At 41.0% G+C, this 22,523-nt stretch overlaps 2 protein-coding genes across 2 annotated transcripts; both read left to right on the top strand.

The window, feature by feature from the left end:
- The first annotated feature begins 1,482 nt into the window (after positions 1-1,482).
- Positions 1,483-17,805, top strand: LOC130665884 (sarcoplasmic reticulum histidine-rich calcium-binding protein-like). The gene is made up of 8 exons (XM_057466514.1): positions 1,483-1,703; positions 2,287-2,654; positions 3,498-3,793; positions 7,641-7,866; positions 10,362-10,762; positions 14,788-15,013; positions 17,561-17,665; positions 17,708-17,805. The coding sequence occupies exons 1-8, from the start codon at positions 1,483-1,485 to the stop codon at positions 17,803-17,805; spliced, it is 1,941 nt and encodes a 646-aa protein (XP_057322497.1).
- Position 17,806: 1 nt separating this feature from the next.
- LOC130665885 (histidine-rich glycoprotein-like) lies at positions 17,807-22,520 on the top strand. The gene is made up of 4 exons (XM_057466515.1): positions 17,807-17,873; positions 18,361-18,662; positions 22,096-22,262; positions 22,337-22,520. Exons 1-4 carry the CDS (start codon positions 17,807-17,809, stop codon positions 22,518-22,520), a joined length of 720 nt encoding a protein of 239 aa, XP_057322498.1.
- The last annotated feature ends 3 nt before the right edge of the window (positions 22,521-22,523 follow it).

Below are 22,523 nucleotides of genomic sequence, written 5' to 3' on the forward strand. Positions count from 1 at the left end.
CCAGTAGCGGGGCCCAATACAAGGTATGTGATTTTTGGGCTGCCCGTAGCGGCGCCCAAAGTTTAAATAAGGAGTGCGTATTTAAATAAAATACGGATATATATTTTGCTTCAAGTCCGAGTGACAGGATCAAGCCAGCAGGTTTGTGGAGAGTTCTTGGCTCTACTAGATCTTGTGATCGACTGCCTCTAAACGACTGACTTTAATCGACTGACTTGATTCTGTCACTCCTTGGTATTATACATTTTCAAAATGTTAACGTTGCATCTCAGGTTTTCTATGAGAGAATCGTCGTGGCCCGAGTCTCATGCATCGTCATCTGTTTAGACTATCCGCGAGCCACGGCGACTCTCTTATCGCAAAAGATTTCCGTTACATTGTTGGCGGTGAATAAAAATAATATCGCCAACAAAGTAACGATTTATTAATTTATTAATTAATTATGATTATAAGAAGTGTCGAACCGTTTATTCGCCCACTGCGGCGAATAAATGATTCGAGACTTCGAAAAAAAATTTCTAAAAATTTTTATTTAAATTTAATTGAAGCCAGAACGTAACATAATAAAGGTCATTATGACCATTGCTATGATAGTCACCATGATCATGGTCATGATGGTCACTATGATCATGGTCATGATAGTCAGCATGATCACGGTCACGATAATTATGATCCTGATGGTCACCGTGATCATGGTTACGGTGGTCACTAAGACCATGGTCATGATAGTCGTGAGGGTCACCATGATCGTGGTCATGATGGTCACTAACATCATGGTCATAATGTTCATGATGATTACCATGATCATAGTCATGATAGTCACCATAATCGAAGTCATGATGGTCTCGATAGTCACTAGGATCATGCTCATAATGGTCATTATTATCTTGGTCATGATGGTCATGCTGGTCACTATGATCTTGGTTATGATGATCACCATGATCATAGTTATGTCAGTCACCATAATCATTGTCATAATGAACACCATGATCGTGGTCAAGATGGTCAGCATGATCATGGTCATGATGGTCAGCATGATCATGGTCATGATTGTCAACATTCCATGGATATGATAGTCACCATAATCATGGTTATAAAGGTCATGATGTTCACCTAGACCATGGTTGTGATGGTCACTATGATCATGGTCATGATGTTCACCATGATCTCAGTCATGATGGTCACCATGATCATGGTCATGATGATAACTATGATCATGGTCATGATGATCACTATGATTATGGTCATGATGGTCTTGATCGTCACTATGATTGTGGTCATGATGGTCATGGTCGTCACCACGATATTGATTATGATGATCACTATTGTCATGATTATGATAGTCACCATGATCATGGTCATAATAATTAGTATGATCATGGTTATGATGGTCGGATGGTCACCTAGACCATGGTTATAATGGTCACTATGATCATGGTCATGATAGCCACCATGATCTAAGTAATGATGATCACCATGATCATGGTTATGATAGTCACTTTGATCAAGGTTATTATGTTCAACACGATCATGATTATGATGGTCAGCAAGATTATGGTCACCAAGACCATGTTTATGATAGTCGTAATGGTCACCATGTTCATGGTTGCGATGGTCACTACAATTATGGTCATGATGATCATAATGATCATGGTCATCATGGCCACCATGAACATCGTCATAATGGTCATGATGGACATGATGTTCAGAATAATCATGGACATCATGGTCACCATGATCAACGTCATAATGATCATGATGGTCACCACAATCATGGTTATGATGGACATCATGGTCACTATGATCATGTTCATGATAGTTATTTTTATCATGGTCATGATAGCCACTATGATCATGATCATGATGGTCAGCATGATCATGATTATGATGGTCATCGTGATTTAAGTCATGATGGTTAGCTAGTTCATGGTCATTATAAACAACTCGATCATGGTCATAATGAACAACACGATCATGATCATGATCGTCAGCATGATCATAGTCACCATAATCATAATCCTTTTGGTCACCGCTATCATGGTTATGATAGCGACAAGACCATGGTCATGATGGTCTTTATAGTCACTATGATCATGGTCATCATGGTCACCACAATCATAGTCATGATGGTCATGATAATCATAATGATCATGGTCATCGTGGTCACCATGATCACGGTCATAATGATCATGATGGATATGATGGTCACCATGATCATGGTCATGATGGTCACTACGATCATGATTATGATGGTCATTATGGTCACTATGATCATGCTCATGATAGTCATTATTATCATGGTCATGATGGTCACTATGATCATGGTCATGATAGTTACCACAATCATGGTTATGATGGTCATCATAGTCACTATGCTCATGCTCATGATAGTCATTATTATCATGGTCATGATGGTCACCATAGTCATGCTCATAATGATCACCATGATCATATTCATGATCGTCGTGATGGTGACCATGATCATGGTCATGATGGTCAGCATGATCGTGGTTATTATGGTCTCCATGATCCTAGTCATGATGGTCACTATGACCATGGTCATGATGGTCACCATGACTACGGTCATGATGATGACCATGGTCATGGTCATGATAGTCACCATGCTCAGGGTCTTGATGGTCTCTATGACCATGGTCATGATGGTCACCATGATCGAGTCATGATGGTCACCATGATCATAGTCATTATGGTCACTATGACAATAGTCATGATGGTCACCGTGATCATAGTCATTATGGTCACTATGACAATAGTCATGATGGTCAACATGATTATGGTCGTGATGGTCACCATGATCATGGTCATGATGATCACTTTGATCATAGTCGTGATGGACACCAAAATCATGGTTATGATGGACACCGTGATCATAGTCATGATAATCACTATGATCATAGTCATGATGATCACTATGATCATAGTCATGATGATCACTATGATCATATTCGTGATGGACACCAGGATCATGGTCGTGATGGTCACCATGATCTTGGTTATGATGATCACCATGATCATAGTTATGTCAGTCACCATAATCATTGTCATAATGAACACCATGATCGTGGTCAAGATGGTCAGCATGATCATGGTCATGATGGTCAGCATGATCATGGTCATGATTGTCAACATTCCATGGATATGATAGTCACCATAATCATGGTTATAAAGGTCATGATGTTCACCTAGACCATGGTTGTGATGGTCACTATGATCATGGTCATGATGTTCACCATGATCTCAGTCATGATGGTCACCATGATCATGGTCATGATGATAACTATGATCATGGTCATGATGATCACTATGATTATGGTCATGATGGTCTTGATCGTCACTATGATTGTGGTCATGATGGTCATGGTCGTCACCACGATATTGATTATGATGATCACTATTGTCATGATTATGATAGTCACCATGATCATGGTCATAATAATTAGTATGATCATGGTTATGATGGTCGGATGGTCACCTAGACCATGGTTATAATGGTCACTATGATCATGGTCATGATAGCCACCATGATCTAAGTAATGATGATCACCATGATCATGGTTATGATAGTCACTTTGATCAAGGTTATTATGTTCAACACGATCATGATTATGATGGTCAGCAAGATTATGGTCACCAAGACCATGTTTATGATAGTCGTAATGGTCACCATGTTCATGGTTGCGATGGTCACTACAATTATGGTCATGATGATCATAATGATCATGGTCATCATGGCCACCATGAACATCGTCATAATGGTCATGATGGACATGATGTTCAGAATAATCATGGACATCATGGTCACCATGATCAACGTCATAATAATCATGATGGTCACCACAATCATGGTTATGATGGACATCATGGTCACTATGATCATGTTCATGATAGTTATTTTTATCATGGTCATGATAGCCACTATGATCATGATCATGATGGTCAGCATGATCATGATTATGATGGTCATCGTGATTTAAGTCATGATGGTTAGCTAGTTCATGGTCATTATAAACAACTCGATCATGGTCATAATGAACAACACGATCATGATCATGATCGTCAGCATGATCATAGTCACCATAATCATAATCCTTTTGGTCACCGCTATCATGGTTATGATAGCGACAAGACCATGGTCATGATGGTCTTTATAGTCACTATGATCATGGTCATCATGGTCACCACAATCATAGTCATGATGGTCATGATAATCATAATGATCATGGTCATCGTGGTCACCATGATCACGGTCATAATGATCATGATGGATATGATGGTCACCATGATCATGGTCATGATGGTCACTACGATAATGATTATGATGGTCATTATGGTCACTATGATCATGCTCATGATAGTCATTATTATCATGGTCATGATGGTCACTATGATCATGGTCATGATAGTTACCACAATCATGGTTATGATGGTCATCATAGTCACTATGCTCATGCTCATGATAGTCATTATTATCATGGTCATGATGGTCACCATAGTCATGCTCATAATGATCACCATGATCATATTCATGATCGTCGTGATGGTGACCATGATCATGGTCATGATGGTCAGCATGATCGTGGTTATTATGGTCTCCATGATCCTAGTCATGATGGTCACTATGACCATGGTCATGATGGTCACCATGATCGAGTCATGATGGTCACCATGATCATAGTCATTATGGTCACTATGACAATAGTCATGATGGTCACCGTGATCATAGTCATTATGGTCACTATGACAATAGTCATGATGGTCAACATGATTATGGTCGTGATGGTCACCATGATCATGGTCATGATGATCACTTTGATCATAGTCGTGATGGACACCAAAATCATGGTTATGATGGACACCGTGATCATAGTCATGATAATCACTATGATCATAGTCATGATGATCACTATGATCATAGTCATGATGATCACTATGATCATATTCGTGATGGACACCAGGATCATGGTCGTGATGGTCACCATGATCATGGTCATAGTGGTCATGATGGTCACCATGATCCTAGTCATGATGATCACTATGATCATAGTCGTGATGGACACCAGGATCATAGTCATGATGGACACCGTGATCATAGTCATAGCGTTCATGATGGTCACTATGATCCTAGTCATTATGGTCACTATGACCATGGTCACAATGGTCACCATGACTAAGGTCATTATGGTCACAATGATCATGGTCATGATGGTCACCATGATCGTGGTCATGATTTTCACCATGATCATAGTCATGATGGTCACCATGATCACGGTCATAATGATCATGATGGTCATGATGGTCACCATGATCATGGTCATGACGGTCACCTCGATCATGATTATGATGGTCATTATGGTCACTATAATCATGCTCATGATAGTCATTATTATCATGGTCATGATGGTCACTATGATCATGGTCATGATAGTTACCACAATCATGGTTATGATGGTCATCATGGTCACTATGCTCATGCTCATGATAGTCATTATTATCATGGTCATGATGGTCACCATGGTCATGCTCATAATGATCACCATGATCATATTCATGATCGTCATGATGGTGACCATGATCATGGTCATGATGGTCAGCATGATCGTGGTTATTATGGTCTCCATGATCCTAGTCATGATGGTCACTATGACCATGGTCATGATGGTCACCATGACTACTTTCATGATGATGACCATGACTACGGTCATAATGATGACCATGATGATGGTCATGATAGTCACCATGCTCAGAGTCATGATGGTCACTATGACAATAGTCATGATGGTCACTATGATCATGGTCGTGATGGTCACCATGATCATGGTCATAGTAGTCATGATGGTCACCATGATCATGATCATGATGATCACTTTGATCATAGTCGTGATGGACACCAGGATCATGGTCATGATGGACACCGTGATCATAGTCATGATGATTACTATGATCATAGTCGTGATGGACACCAGGATCATGGTCATGATGGACACCGTGATCATAGTGTTCATGATGGTCACTATGATCCTAGTCATTATGGTCACTATGACCATGGTCATAATGGTCACCACGACTACAGTCATGATGGTCACAATGATCGTGGTCATTATGGTCACCATGATCATAGTCGTGACGGTCACTATGATAAAGTCATAACGGTCACTATGATAAAGTTATGATGGTCACCATGACCATGGTCATTATAGTCACCATGACGATGGTCGTGATTGTCACCATGATCATGGTCATAGTGGTCATGATGGTCACCATGATCCTAGTCATGATGGTCACTATGAACATGGTCATAGTGGTCACCATGACTACGGTCATGATGACGACCATAATCATGGTCATGATAGTCACCCTGCTCATCGTCATGATGGTCACTATGACCATGGTCATGATGGTCACCATGATCGAGTCATGATGGTCACCATAATCATAGTCGTTATGGTCACTATGACAAAAGTCATGATGGTCACCATGATCATGGTCGTGATGGTAACCATGATCATGGTCATAGTAGTCATGATGGTCACCATGATCATGGTCATGATGATCACTATGATCATAGTCGTGATGGACACTAGGTTCACGGTCATGATGGACACCGTGATCATAGTCATAGTGGTCATAATAGTCACTATGATCTTAGTCATGATGGTCACTATGACCATGGTCATAATGGTCTTCATGACTACGGTCATGATGGTCACAATGATCATGATCGTGATGGTCATCACGATCATAGTCGTAGTGGTCATGATGGTCACTATGATCTTAGTCATGATGGTCACAATAATCATGGTCATAATGGTCACCACGACTACGGTCATGATGGTCACAATGATCATGGTCGTGATGGTCACCATGATCATGGTCATGATGATCACCATGACCACGGTCATGATGGTGACCATGATCATAGTCATGATAGTCACCATGATCTTGGTCATGATGGTTACTATGACCATGGTCATGATGGTCACCATGATCATCGACGTGATAGTAACTATGATCATGGTTATGATAAGCTCTATGATTATGGTCATAATGGTTACTATGATCATGGTCGTGATGGTCAATATGATCTTGGTCATGGAGGTCTCGATCATCAGCATGATCGTGGTCATATTGGTCACCATGATCATAGTCATGATGGTCACTATGATTATGTTCATGATGGTCACCATGACTACGGTCATCATGGTCACAATGATCATGGTCGTGATAGTCACCATGATCATGGTCATGATGGTCACTATGACCACGGTCATGATGGTGACCATGATCATGGTCATGATAGTCTCCATGATCATGGTCATGATGGTCACTATGACCGTTGTCATTACTGTCACTATGATCATAGTCATGATGGTCTTGTTCGTCACCATGATCGTGGTCATGATAGTCACCATAATCTAAGTCATTATAGTCACTATACTCATGGTGATGATGGTCATGATTATGACTATGATCATTGTCATTATGGTCACTATGACTAAAGTCATGATGGTCACAATGATTATGGTCGTGATAGTCACCATGATCATGGTCATAGTGGTCATGATGGTCACCATGATCATGGTCATGATAATCACTATGATCATAGTCGTGATGGTTTTCAGGATCATAGTCATGATGGACACCGTGATCATAGTCATGATGATTACTATGACCACAGTCATAATGGTCACCATGATTCCGATTATGATGGTCTCTATGATTATGGTCATGATAGTCACCATAATCATGGCCATAATAGTTATGATGATCATGGTTGTGATGGTCATTATGATTATGGTCGTGATGGTCATGGTAGTACACATTATTATGATCGTTATGGTCGTGATGGTATCCATTATCATTGATAATGGTAACCATGATCATGGTCATGATGGTAACCATGATCATTGAGATGATGGTCACGATGGTCACCATGAAAATGGTCATGATGGTCACCATTACCATAGTCTTGATGGTCAGCATGATCATGGTCACGATGATCATTATGATCATGGTCATGATGGTCATGATGGTCACCTAGATTATGGTTATGATGGTCATCATACTCATGGTCATAATGGTTACCATGACCATAGTCGTGGGGGTTACTATTATTTCGGTGATAATGGTCATGATAGTGACCATGATCATGATCATAGTCATGATGGTCACGATGACTATGGTCATAATTTTCACCATGATCATGGTCATAATGGTCACCATGATCATAGTCATGACGGTCACTATGATAAAGTCATGATGGTCACTATGACCATGGTCATTATAGTCACCATGACGATGGTCGTGATTGTCACTATGATCATGGTCATAGTGGTCACGATGGTCACCAAGATCCTAGTCATGATGGTCACTATGACCATGGTCATAATGGACATTATGACTACGCTCATGATGGTCACAATGATCATGGTCATAATGGTCATGATAGTGACCATGATCATAGTCATGATGGTCACTATGACCATGGTCATAATGGTCACTATGACTACGCTCATGATGGTCACAATGATCATGGTCATAATAGTCATGATAGTGACTATGATCATAGTCATGATTGTAACCATGATCATGGTCATGATGGTCTCAATGACCATAGTCATAATGGTCACCATGATCATAGTCATGATGGTCACTATGACCATGGTCATTAAAGTCACCATGACCATGGTCATTATAGTCACCATGACGATGGTCGTGATGGTCACTATGACCGTGGTCATAATGGTCACCATGACTACGGCCATGATGGTCACAATGATCATGGTCATGATGGTCACCATGATCATGGTCATGATGGACACCATGATCATAGTCATGATGGTCACGATGACTATGGTCATGATTTTCACCATGATCATGGTCATGATGGTCACTATAATCATGGTCATAATGGTCATGATAGTGACCATGATCATAGTCATGATGGTAACCATGATCATGGTCATGATGGTCACCATGATCATAGTCATGACGGTCACTATGATAAAGTCATGATGGTCACTATGACCATGGTCATTATAGTCACCATGACCATGGTCATTATAGTCACCATGACGATGGTCGTGATGGTCACTATGACCATGGTCATAATGGTCACCATGACTACGGTCATGATGGTCACAATGATCATGGTCATGATGGTCACCATGATCATGGTCATGATGGACACCATGATCATAGTCGTGATGGTCACGATGACTATGGTCATGATTTTCACCATGATCATGGTCATGATGGTCACTATAATCATGGTCATAATGGTCATGATAGTGACCATGATCATAGTCATGATGGTAACCATGATCATGGTCATGATGGTCACCATGATCATAGTCATGACGGTCACTATGATGAAGTCATGATGGTCACTATGACCATGGTCATTATAGTCACCATGACGGTGGTCGTGATTGTCACCATGATCATGGTCATAGTGGTCACGATGGTCACCAAGATCCTAGTCATGATGGTCACTATGACCATGGTCATAATGCCCATTATGACTACGCTCATGATGGTCACAATGATCATGGTCATAATGGTCATGATAGTGACCATGATCATAGTCATGATGGTCACTATGACCATGGTCATAATGGTCACGATGACTACGCTCATGATGGTCACAATGATCATGGTCATAATAGTCATGATAGTGACCATGATCATAGTCATGATTGTAACCATGATCATGGTCATGATGGTCTCAATGACCATGGTCATTATAGTCACCATGACCATGGTCATTATAGTCACCATGACGATGGTCGTGATGGTCACTATGACCGTGGTCATAATGGTCACCATGACTACGGTCATGATGGTCACAATGATCATGGTCGTGATGGTCACCATGATCATAGTCATGATGGTCACTATGACCACGGTCATGATGGTGACCATGATCATAGTCATGATAGTTACCATGATCATGGTCATGATGGTCAGCATGATCATGGTCATGATTGTCAACATTCCATGGATATGATAGTCACCATAATCATGGTTATAAAGGTCATGATGTTCACCTAGACCATGGTTGTGATGGTCACTATGATCATGGTCATAATGTTCACCATGATCTCAGTCATGATGGTCACCATGATCATGGTCATGATGATAACTATGATCATGGTCATGATGATCACTATGATTATGGTCATGATGGTCTTGATCGTCACTATGATTGTGGTCATGATGGTCATGGTCGTCACCACGATATTGATTATGATGATCACTATTGTCATGATTATGATAGTCACCATGATCATGGTCATAATAATAAGTATGATCATGGTTATGATGGTCGGATGGTCACCTAGACCATGGTTATAATGGTCACTATGATCATGGTCATGATAGCCACTATGATCTAAGTAATGATGATCACCATGATCATGGTTATGATAGTCACTTTGATCAAGGTTATTATGTTCAACACGATCATGATTATGATTGTCAGCAAGATTATGGTCACCAAGACCATGTTTATGATAGTCGTAATGGTCACCATGTTCATGGTTGCGATGGTCACTACAATTATGGTCATGATGATCATAATGATCATGGTCATCATGGCCACCATGAACATCGTCATAATGGTCATGATGGACATGATGTTCAGAATAATCATGGACATCATGGTCACCATGATCAACGTCATAATGATCATGATGGTCACCACAATCATGGTAATGATGGACATCATGGTCACTATGATCATGTTCATGATAGTTATTTTTATCATGGTCATGATAGCCACTATGATCATGATCATGATGGTCAGCATGATCATGATTATGATGGTCATCGTGATTTAAGTCATGATGGTTAGCTAGTTCATGGTCATTATAAACAACTCGATCATGGTAATAATGAACCACACGATCATGATCATGATCGTCAGCATGATCATAGTCACCATAATCATAATCCTTTTGATCACCGCTATCATGGTTATGATAGCGACAAGACCATGGTCATGATGGTCTTTATAGTCACTATGATCATGGTCATCATGGTCACCACAATCATAGTCATGATGGTCATGATAATCATAATGATCATGGTCATCGTGGTCACCATGATCACGGTCATAATGATCATGATGGATATGATGGTCACCATGATCATGGTCATGATGGTCACTACGATCATGATTATGATGGTCATTATGGTCACTATGATCATGCTCATGATAGTCATTATTATCATGGTTATGATGGTCACTATGATCATGGTCATGATAGTTACCACAATCATGGTTATGATGGTCATCATGGTCACTATGCTCATGCTCATGATAGTCATTATTATCATGGTCATGATGGTCACCATAGTCATGCTCATAATGATCACCATGATCATATTCATGATCGTCGTGATGGTGACCATGATCATGGTCATGATGGTCAGCATGATCGTGGTTATTATGGTCTCCATGATCCTAGTCATGATGGTCACTATGACCATGGTCATGATGGTCACCATGATTGAGTCATGATGGTCACCATGATCATAGTCATTATGGTCACTATGACAATAGTCATGATGGTCTCCATGATCATAGTCATTATGGTCACTATGACAATAGTCATGATGGTCAACATGATTATGGTCGTGATGGTCACCATGATCATGGTCATGATGATCACTTTGATCATAGTCGTGATGGACTCCAAAATCATGGTTATGATGGACACCGTGATCATAGTCATGATAATCACTATGATCATAGTCATGATGATCACTATGATCATAGTCATGATGATCACTATGATCATATTCGTGATGGACACCAGGATCATGGTCGTGATGGTCACCATGATCATTGTCATAGTGGTCATGATGGTCACCATGATCCTAGTCATGATGATCACTATGATCATAGTCGTGATGGACACCAGGATCATAGTCATGATGGACACCGTGATCATAGTCATAGCGTTCATGATGGTCACTATGATCCTAGTCATTATGGTCACTATGACCATGGTCACAATGGTCACCATGACTAAGGTCATTATGGTCACAATGATCATGGTCATGATGGTCACCATGATCGTGGTCATGATTTTCACCATGATCATAGTCATGATGGTCACTATGATCACGGTCATAATGATCATGATGGTCATGATGGTCACCATGATCATGGTCATGATGGTCACCTCGATCATGATTATGATGGTCATTATGGTCACTATAATCATGCTCATGATAGTCATTATTATCATGGTCATGATGGTCACTATGATCATGGTCATGATAGTTACCACAATCATGGTTATGATGGTCATCATGGTCACTATGCTCATGCTCATGATAGTCATTATTATCATGGTCATGATGGTCACCATGGTCATGCTCATAATGATCACCATGATCATATTCATGATCGTCATGATGGTGACCATGATCATGGTCATGATGGTCAGCATGATCGTGGTTATTATGGTCTCCATGATCCTAGTCATGATGGTCACTATGACCATGGTCATGATGGTCACCATGACTACTTTCATGATGATGACCATGACTACGGTCATGATGATGACCATGATGATGGTCATGATAGTCACCATGCTCAGAGTCATGATGGTCACTATGACAATAGTCATGATGGTCACTATGATCATGGTCGTGATGGTCACCATGATCATGGTCATAGTAGTCATGATGGTCACCATGATCATGATCATGATGATCACTTTGATCATAGTCGTGATGGACACCAGGATCATGGTCATGATGGACACCGTGATCATAGTCATGATGATTACTATGATCATAGTTCGTGATGGACACCAGGATCATGGTCATGATGGACACCGTGATCATAGTCATAGTGGTCATAATGGTCACTATGATCCTAGTCATGATGGTCACTATGACCATGGTCATAATGGTCACCATGACTACGGTCATGATGGTCACAATAATCATGGTCGTGATGGTCACCATGATCATGGTCATAGTGGTCATGATGGTCACCATGATTCTAGTCATGATGATCACTATGATCATAGTCGTGATGGACACCAGGATCATGGTCATGATGGACACCGTGATCATAGTGTTCATGATGGTCACTATGATCCTAGTCATTATGGTCACTATGACCATGGTCATAATGGTCACCACGACTACGGTCATGATGGTCACAATGATCGTGGTCATTATGGTCACCATTATCATAGTCATGACGGTCACTATGATAAAGTCATGACGGTCACTATGATAAAGTTATGATGGTCACCATGACCATGGTCATTATAGTCACCATGACGATGGTCGTGATTGTCACCATGATCATGGTCATAGTGGTCATGATGGTCACTATGATCCTAGTCATGATGGTCACTATGAACATGGTCATAGTGGTCACCATGACTACGGTCATGATGACGACCATAATCATGGTCATGATAGTCACCCTGCTCATGGTCATGATGGTCACTATGACCATGGTCATGATGGTCACCATGATCGAGTCATGATGGTCACCATAATCATAGTCGTTATGGTCACTATGACAAAAGTCATGATGGTCACCATGATCATGGTCGTGATAGTAACCATGATCATGGTCATAGTAGTCATGATGGTCACCATGATCATGGTCATGATGATCAGTATGATCATAGTCGTGATGGACACTAGGTTCATGGTCATGATGGACACCGTGATCATAGTCAAAGTGGTCATAATGGTCACTATGATCTTAGTCATGATGGTCACTATGACCATGGTCATAATGGTCTTCATGACTACGGTCATGATGGTCACAATGATCATGATCGTGATGGTCATCACGATCATAGTCGTAGTGGTCATGATGGTCACTATGATCCTAGTCATTATGGTCACTATGACCATGGTCATAATGGTTACCATGACTACGGTCATGATGGTCACAATAATCATGGTCATAATGGTCACCACGACTACGGTCATGATGGTCACAATGATCATGGTCGTGATGGTTACCATGATCATGGTCATGATGATCACCATGACCACGGTCACGATGGTGACCATGATCATAGTCATGATAGTCACCATGATCTTGGTCATGATGGTTACTATGACCATGGTCATGATGGTCACCATGATCATCGACGTGATAGTAACTATGATCATGGTTATGATAAGCTCTATGATTATGGTCATAATGGTTACTATGATCATGGTCGTGATGGTCAATATGATCTTGGTCATGGAGGTCTCGATCATCAGCATGATCGTGATCATATTGGTCACCATGATCATAGTCATGATGGTCACTATGATTATGGTCATGATGGTCACCATGACTACGGTCATCATGGTCACAATGATCATGGTCGTGATAGTCACCATGATCATGGTCATGATGGTCACTATGACCACGGTCATGATGGTGACCATGAGCATGATCATGATAGTCTCCATGATCATGGTCATGATGGTCACTATGACCGTTGTCATTACTGTCACTATGATCATAGTCATGATGGTCTTGTTCGTCACCATGATCGTGGTCATGATAGTCACCATGATCTAAGTCATTATAGTCACCATACTCATGGTGATGATGGTCATGATTATGACTATGATCATAGTCATTATGGTCACTATGACTATAGTCATGATGGTCACAATGATTATGGTCGTGATAGTCACCATGATCATGGTCATAGTGGTCATGATGGTCACCATGATCATGGTCATGATAATCACTATGATCATAGTCGTGATGGTTTTCAGGATCATGGTCATGATGGACACCGTGATCATAGTCATGATGATTACTATGACCACAGTCATAATGGTCACCATGATTCCGATTATGATGGTCTTTATGATTATGGTCATGATAGTCACCATAATCATGGCCATAATAGTTATGATGATCATGGTTGTGATGGTCATTATGATTATGGTCGTGATGGTCATGGTACTACACATTATTATGATCGTTATGGTCGTGATGGTATCCATTATCATTGATAATGGTAACCATGATCATGGTCATGATGGTAACCATGATCATTGTGATGATGGTCACGATGGTCACCATGAAAATGGTCATGATGGTCACCATTACCATAGTCTTGATGGTCAGCATGATCATGGTCACGATGATCATTATGATCATGGTCATGATGGTCATGATGGTCACCTAGATCATGGTTATGATGGTCATCATACTCATGGTCATAATGGTTACCATGACCATAGTCGTGGGAGTTACTATTATTTCGGTGATAATGGTCATGATAGTGACCATGATCATGATCATATTCATGATGGTCACGATGACTATGGTCATGATTTTCACCATGATCATGGTCATGATGGTCACTATAATCATGGTCATAATGGTCATGATAGTGACCATGATCATAGTCATGATGGTAACCATGATCATGGTCATGATGGTCACCATGATCATAGTCATGACGGTCACTATGACCATGGTCATTATAGTCACCATGACCATGGTCATTATAGTCACCATGACGATGGTCGTGATGGTCACTATGACCGTGGTCATAATGGTCACCATGACTACGGTCATGATGGTCACAATGATCATGGTCATGATGGTCACCATGATCATGGTCATGATGGACACCATGATCATAGTCGTGATGGTCATGATGACTTTGGTCATGATTTTCACCATGATCATGGTCATGATGGTCACTATAATCTTGGTCATAATAGTCATGATAGTGACCATGATCATAGTCATGATTGTAACCATGAACATGGTCATGATGGTCTCAATGACCATAGTCATAATGGTCACCATGATCATAGTCATGATGGTCACTATGACCATGGTCATTATAGTCACTATGACCATGGTCATTATAGTCACCATGACGATGGTCGTGATGGTCACTATGACCGTGGTCAAAATGGTCACCATGACTACGGTCATGATGGTCACAATGATCATGGTCATGATGGTCACCATGATCATGGTCATGATGGACACCATGATCATAGTCGTGATGGTCACGATGACTATGGTCATGATTTTCACCATGATCATGGTCATGATGGTCACTATAATCTTGGTCATAATGGTCATGATAGTGACCATGATCATAGTCATGATGGTAACCATGATCATGGTCATGATGGTCACCATGATCATAGTCATGACGGTCACTATGATAAAGTCATGATGGTCACTATGACCATGGTCATTACAGTCACCATGACGATGGTCGTGATTGTCACCATGATCATGGTCATAGTGGTCACGATGGTCACCAAGATCCTAGTCATGATGGTCACTATGACCATGGTCATAATGCCTATTATGACTACGCTCATGATGGTCACAATGATCATGGTCATAATGGTCATGATAGTGACCATGATCATAGTCATGATGGTCACTATGACCATGGTCATAATGGTCACGATGACTACGCTCATGATGGTCACAATGATCATGGTCATAATAGTCATGATAGTGACCATGATCATAGTCATGATTGTAACCATGATCATGGTCATGATGGTCTCAATGACCATGGTCATAATGGTCACCATGATCATAGTCATGATGGTCACTATGACCATGGTCATTATGGTCACCATTACCATGGTCATTATAGTCACCATGACGATGGTCGTGATGGTCACTATGACCGTGGTCATAATGGTCACCATGACTACGGTCATGATGGTCACAATGATCATGGTCGTGATGGTCACCATGATCATAGTCATGATGGTCACTATGACCACGGTCATGATGGTGACCATGATCATAGTCATGATAGTTACCATGAGCATGGTCATGATGGTCACTATGACTATGGTCATAGAGGTCATGATAGTAACCATGATCATGATCATGATGGTCTCTATGATTATGGTCACGATATTCACCATAATCATGCTCATGATGGTCTTAATCGTCACCATGATCGCAGTTATGATGGTCTTGATCGTAACCATGATCATGGTTAAGATGATCACTATTGTCATGATCATGATGGTCACCACTATCATGGTCATAATAATCAGCATGATCATGGTCATGATGGTCACCATGATCTAAGTAATGATAGCCACCAGGATCATGGTTATGATGGTCACTAAGATCATGGTCACGATGATCAACAGGATCATGATCATAATGGTCAGCACAATCATGGTCACCATGATCTTGATCCTGTTGGTCATCGTGATCATGGTTAGGATGGTCACCAAGACGATGGTCATGATAGTCATGATGGTCACCATGATCCTTGTCATCACAATTATGGTTATGATGGTCATGACGGTCATAATGATCATGGTCATCATGGTTATAATGGTCATGATGGTCACCATGATCTTGGTCATGATAGTCATCATGGTCACTATGATCATGCTCATGACAGTCATCATTATTATGGTCATGATGGTCATGCTGGTCACTATTATCTTGGTTCTGATGATCACCATGATCATAGTCATGATGATCACCATGATCATAGTCATGATGGTCATCATGATCATGGTCTTGAAGGTCAACATAATCATGGTCATCATGGTCACCACAATCTTGGTCATATTGGTCATGATGATAATAATGATCATGGTCATCATGGTCACCACAATCATGGTCATGACGGTCATGATGATCATAATGATCATGGTCATGATGGTCACTAAGATCAGGGTCATGATGATCAACAGGATCATGATCAGAATCGTCAGCACGATCATGGTCACCATGATCATGATCCTGTTGATCATCGTGATCATGGTTAGGATGGTCACCAAGAGCATGGTCATGATAGTCATGATGGTCACCATGATCCTGGTCACCACAATCATGGGTATGATGGTCATGACGGTCATTATGATCATGGTCATGATAGTCATCATGGTCACTATGATCATGCTCATGACAGTTATTATTATCATAGTCATGATGGTCATCATGGTCATGGTCTTGATGGTAACCATGATCATGGTCATGATGGTCTTAATGGTCACTATAAACATGGTCATGATGGTCACCATAATCATATTCACGTTGGTCACCACGATCATAGTCATGATGGTCACCATGATCATGGTCATAGTGGTCATGATGGTAACCATGATCATGATCATGATGGTCTCTATGATTATGGTCACGATATTTACCATAATCATGCTCATGATGGTCTTAATCGTCACCATGATCGCAGTTATGATGGTCTTGATCGTAACCATGATCATGGTTAAGATGATCACTATCGTCATAATCATGATGGTCACCACTATCATGGTCATAATAATCAGTATGATCATGGTTATGATGGTTGGATGGTCACCTAGATCATGGTTATGATGGACACAATGATCATGGTCATGGTAGCCACCTTGATCTAAGTAACGATGGTCACCATGATCATGGTTATGATGGTCACCATGATCAAGGTCATGATGATCAACACGATCATGATTATGATGGTCAGCATGATCATTATCACCAAGACCATGTTCATGATAGTCGTCATGGTCACCATAATCATGGTTATGATAGTCATGATGGTGACTATGACCATTGTCATGACGGTCACCATGATCTTAGTCATGATAGTCACCATGATCGAGTCACGATGGTCACGACGATCATAGTCATTATGGTCACTATGACCATATTCATGATGGTCACCATGATCATGGTCGTGATGGTCACCATGATCATGGTCATAGTGGTCATGATGGTAACCATGATCATGGTCATGATGATCACTATGAGTATAGTCATGATGGTCACCATGATCATGGTCATGATGGACACCGTGATCATAGTTATGATGGTCACCATGACCATCGTCGTAATGGTCACCATGATCATGATCATGATGGTCTCTATGATTATGGTCATGAGAGTCACTCTAATCATGGTCATGATCGTCTTAATCATCACCATGATCGCAGTTATGATGGTCTTGATCGTCACCATGATCATCGTTATGATGATCACTATTGTCATGATCATGATGGTCACCACGATCATGGTCATAATAATCAGTATGATCATGGTTATGATGGTCGAATGGTCACCTAGATCATGGTTATGATGGTCAAAATGATCATGGTCATGATAGCCACCATGATCTAAGTAATGATGATCATCATGATCATGGTTATGATGGTCACCATGATCAAGGTCATGATGATCAACACGATCATGATTATGATGGTCAGCATGATCATGGTCACCAAGACCATGTTCATGATAGTCGTCATGGTCACCATGATCATGGTTATGATGGTCACTAAGATCATGGTCATGATGATCAACACGATCATGGACATGATAGAAAGCATGATTATGGTCACAATGATCATGTTCATTATGGTCACCATGATCATAGTCATAGTGGTCATGATGGTCACCATAATCATGGTCATGATGATCACTATGATCATAGTCGTAATGGTCACCAGGATCATAGTCATGATGGACACCGTGATCATAGTCATAATGGTCACCATGATCATGGCCATAATGGTTACGATGATTATGGGCGTGATGGTCATGATAGTACACATGATCATGATCGTTATGGTCGTGATGGTATCCATTATCATTCATGATGGTGACCATGACCATAGTCGTAATGGACACCAGGATCATGGTCATGATGGACACCGTGATCATAGTCATAATGGTCACCATGATCATGGCCATAATCGTTACGATGATTATGGTCGTGATGGTCATGATAGTACACACGATCATGATCGTTATGGTCGTGATGGTATCCATTATCATTCATGATGGTGACCATGATCATGGTCATGATGGTAACCATGACCATGGTCATGATGGTCACGATGGTCACCATGAAAATGGTCATGATGGTCACCATGATCATAGTCATAGTGGTCATGATGGTCACCATAATCATGGTCATGATGATCACTATGATCATAGTCGTAATGGACACCAGGATCATGGTCATGATGGACACCGTGATCATAGTCATAATGGTCACCATGATCATGGCCATAATGGTTACGATGATTATGGGCGTGATGGTCATGATAGTACACATGATCATGATTGTTATGGTCGTGATGGTATCCATTATCATTCATGATGGTGACCATGATCATGGTTATGATGGTGACCATGATCATGGTCATGATGGTCACGATGGTCACCATGAAAATGGTCATGATGGTCAGCATGATCAAGGTCATGATGGTCTCAATGATCATAGTCGTAATGGACACCAGGATCATAGTCATGATGGACACCGTGATCATAGTCATAATGGTCACCATGATCATGGCCATAATGGTTACGATGATTATGGGCGTGATGGTCATGATAGTACACATGATCATGATCGTTATGGTCGTGATGGTATCCATTATCATTCATGATGGTGACCATGACCATAGTCGTAATGGACGCCAGGATCATGGTCATGATGGACACCGTGATCATAGTCATAATGGTCACCATGATCATGGCCATAATCGTTACGATGATTATGGTCGTGATGGTCATGATAGTACACACGATCATGATCGTTATGGTCGTGATGGTATCCATTATCATTCATGATGGTGACCATGATCATGGTCATGATGGTAACCATGACCATGGTCATGATGGTCACGATGGTCACCATGAAAATGGTCATGATGGTCACCATGATCATAGTCATAGTGGTCATGATGGTCACCATAATCATGGTCATAATGATCACTATGATCATAGTCGTAATGGACACCAGGATCATGGTCATGATGGACACCGTGATCATAGTCATAATGGTCACCATGATCATGGCCATAATGGTTACGATGATTATGGGCGTGATGGTCATGATAGTACACATGATCATGATTGTTATGGTCGTGATGGTATCCATTATCATTCATGATGGTGACCATGATCATGGTTATGATGGTGACCATGATCATGGTCATGATGGTCACGATGGTCACCATGAAAATGGTCATGATGGTCAGCATGATCAAGGTCATGATGGTCTCAATGACCATGGTCATGATGGTCACCATGATCATAGTAATGATGGTCACCATGACCATGGTCATTATAGTCACCATGACGATGGTCGTGATGGTCACCATGATCATGGTCATAGTGGTCATGATGGTCACCATGATACTAGTCATGATGGTCACTATGAACATGGTCGTGATGGTCACCATGATCGTGGACATGATGTTTACCATGACCACGGTCATGATGGTGACTATTATCATAGTCATGACAGTCACCATGATCATGGTCATGATGAGCTCTATGATTATGATCATAATGGTCACTATGATCATGGTCGTGAAGGTTAATATGATCTTGGTCATGGAGGTCTCGATCGTCACCATGATCGTGGTCATAATGGTCACCATGATCGTAGTCATAATGGTCACCATGACCATGGTCATGATGGTCACCATGATCTGCGTCATCATAGTCACTATGATCTGCGTCATAATAGTCACTATGCTCATGATGATCACCATAATAATATTCTTGATGGTCGTGATGGTCACCATGATCATGGTTATGATGGTCAACATGACTATGGTCATGATAGTCGCCATTATCGTGGTCATTATGCTCACCATGATCCTAGTCATAATGGTCACTATAACCATGGTCATGATGGTCACCATGACTACGGTCATGATGGTCACAATAATTATGGTCGTGATGGTCACCATGATCATGGCCATGATGGTCACCATGACCACGGTCATGATAGTAACCATGATCATGGTCATGATAGTCACGATGATCAGAGTCATGATGGTCACCGTGAACATGGTAATGATGAGTACTACGATCATGATTATGATGGTCAGCATGATCATTGTCACCACAATTATGATCCTGTTGGTCACCGTGATCATGGTTTCGATGGTCACCAAGACAATGGTCATGATAGTCGTGACGGTCACCATGATCGTGGCTATGATGGTCACTAAGGTCATGGCCATGATAGTCATGATGATTACCATGATCATAGTCATGATAGTCACCATAATCATAGTCATGATGGTCTTGATCGTCACTAGGATCATGCTCATAACGGTCATTATTATCATGGTCATGATGGTCATGCTGGTCACTATGATCTTGGTATTGATGATCAGCATGATCATGGTCATGATGGTCAGCATGACCATGGACATGATTGTCAGCATTTCATGGATTTGATAGTCACCATAATCATGGTCATAAAGTTCATGATGGTCACCTAGACCATGGTCGTGATGGTCACTATGATCATGGTCATGATGGTCACTATGATCTAAGTCATGATAGTCACAATGATCAGAGTCATGATTGTCGCCATGATCATGGTCATGATGATCACCACAATCATGATTATAATGGTCAGCATGATCATGGTCACCATAATTATGATCCTGTTGGTCACCGTGACCATGGTCATGATGGTCGTGGTAGTCACTATGATCATGGTGATGATGGTCACTAAGAT

The sequence above is a fragment of the Microplitis mediator genome, chromosome 3, assembly GCF_029852145.1.
Source record: "Microplitis mediator isolate UGA2020A chromosome 3, iyMicMedi2.1, whole genome shotgun sequence".
Classification (NCBI taxonomy): domain Eukaryota; kingdom Metazoa; phylum Arthropoda; class Insecta; order Hymenoptera; family Braconidae; genus Microplitis; species Microplitis mediator.

Excerpts from the sequence above, each read along its gene's own strand:
- LOC130665884 (XM_057466514.1), top strand. The coding sequence starts at position 1,483 with ATGGTTATGATAGTCACTTTGATCAAGGTTATTATGTTCAACACGATC. Across the intron at positions 15,014-17,560 it reads TGATCGTTATGGTCGTGATG|GTCAACATAATCATGGTCAT; the intron begins GTATCCATTATC and ends ATGGTCTTGAAG. Across the intron at positions 17,666-17,707 it reads CCACAATCATGGTCATGACG|ATCAGGGTCATGATGATCAA; the intron begins GTCATGATGATC and ends ATGGTCACTAAG.
- LOC130665885 (XM_057466515.1), top strand. The coding sequence starts at position 17,807 with ATGGTCACCAAGAGCATGGTCATGATAGTCATGATGGTCACCATGATC. Across the intron at positions 17,874-18,360 it reads CCTGGTCACCACAATCATGG|ATCATGGTTATGATGGACAC; the intron begins GTATGATGGTCA and ends ATGGTCACCTAG. Across the intron at positions 22,263-22,336 it reads ACCATAATCATGGTCATAAA|TCATGATAGTCACAATGATC; the intron begins GTTCATGATGGT and ends CTATGATCTAAG.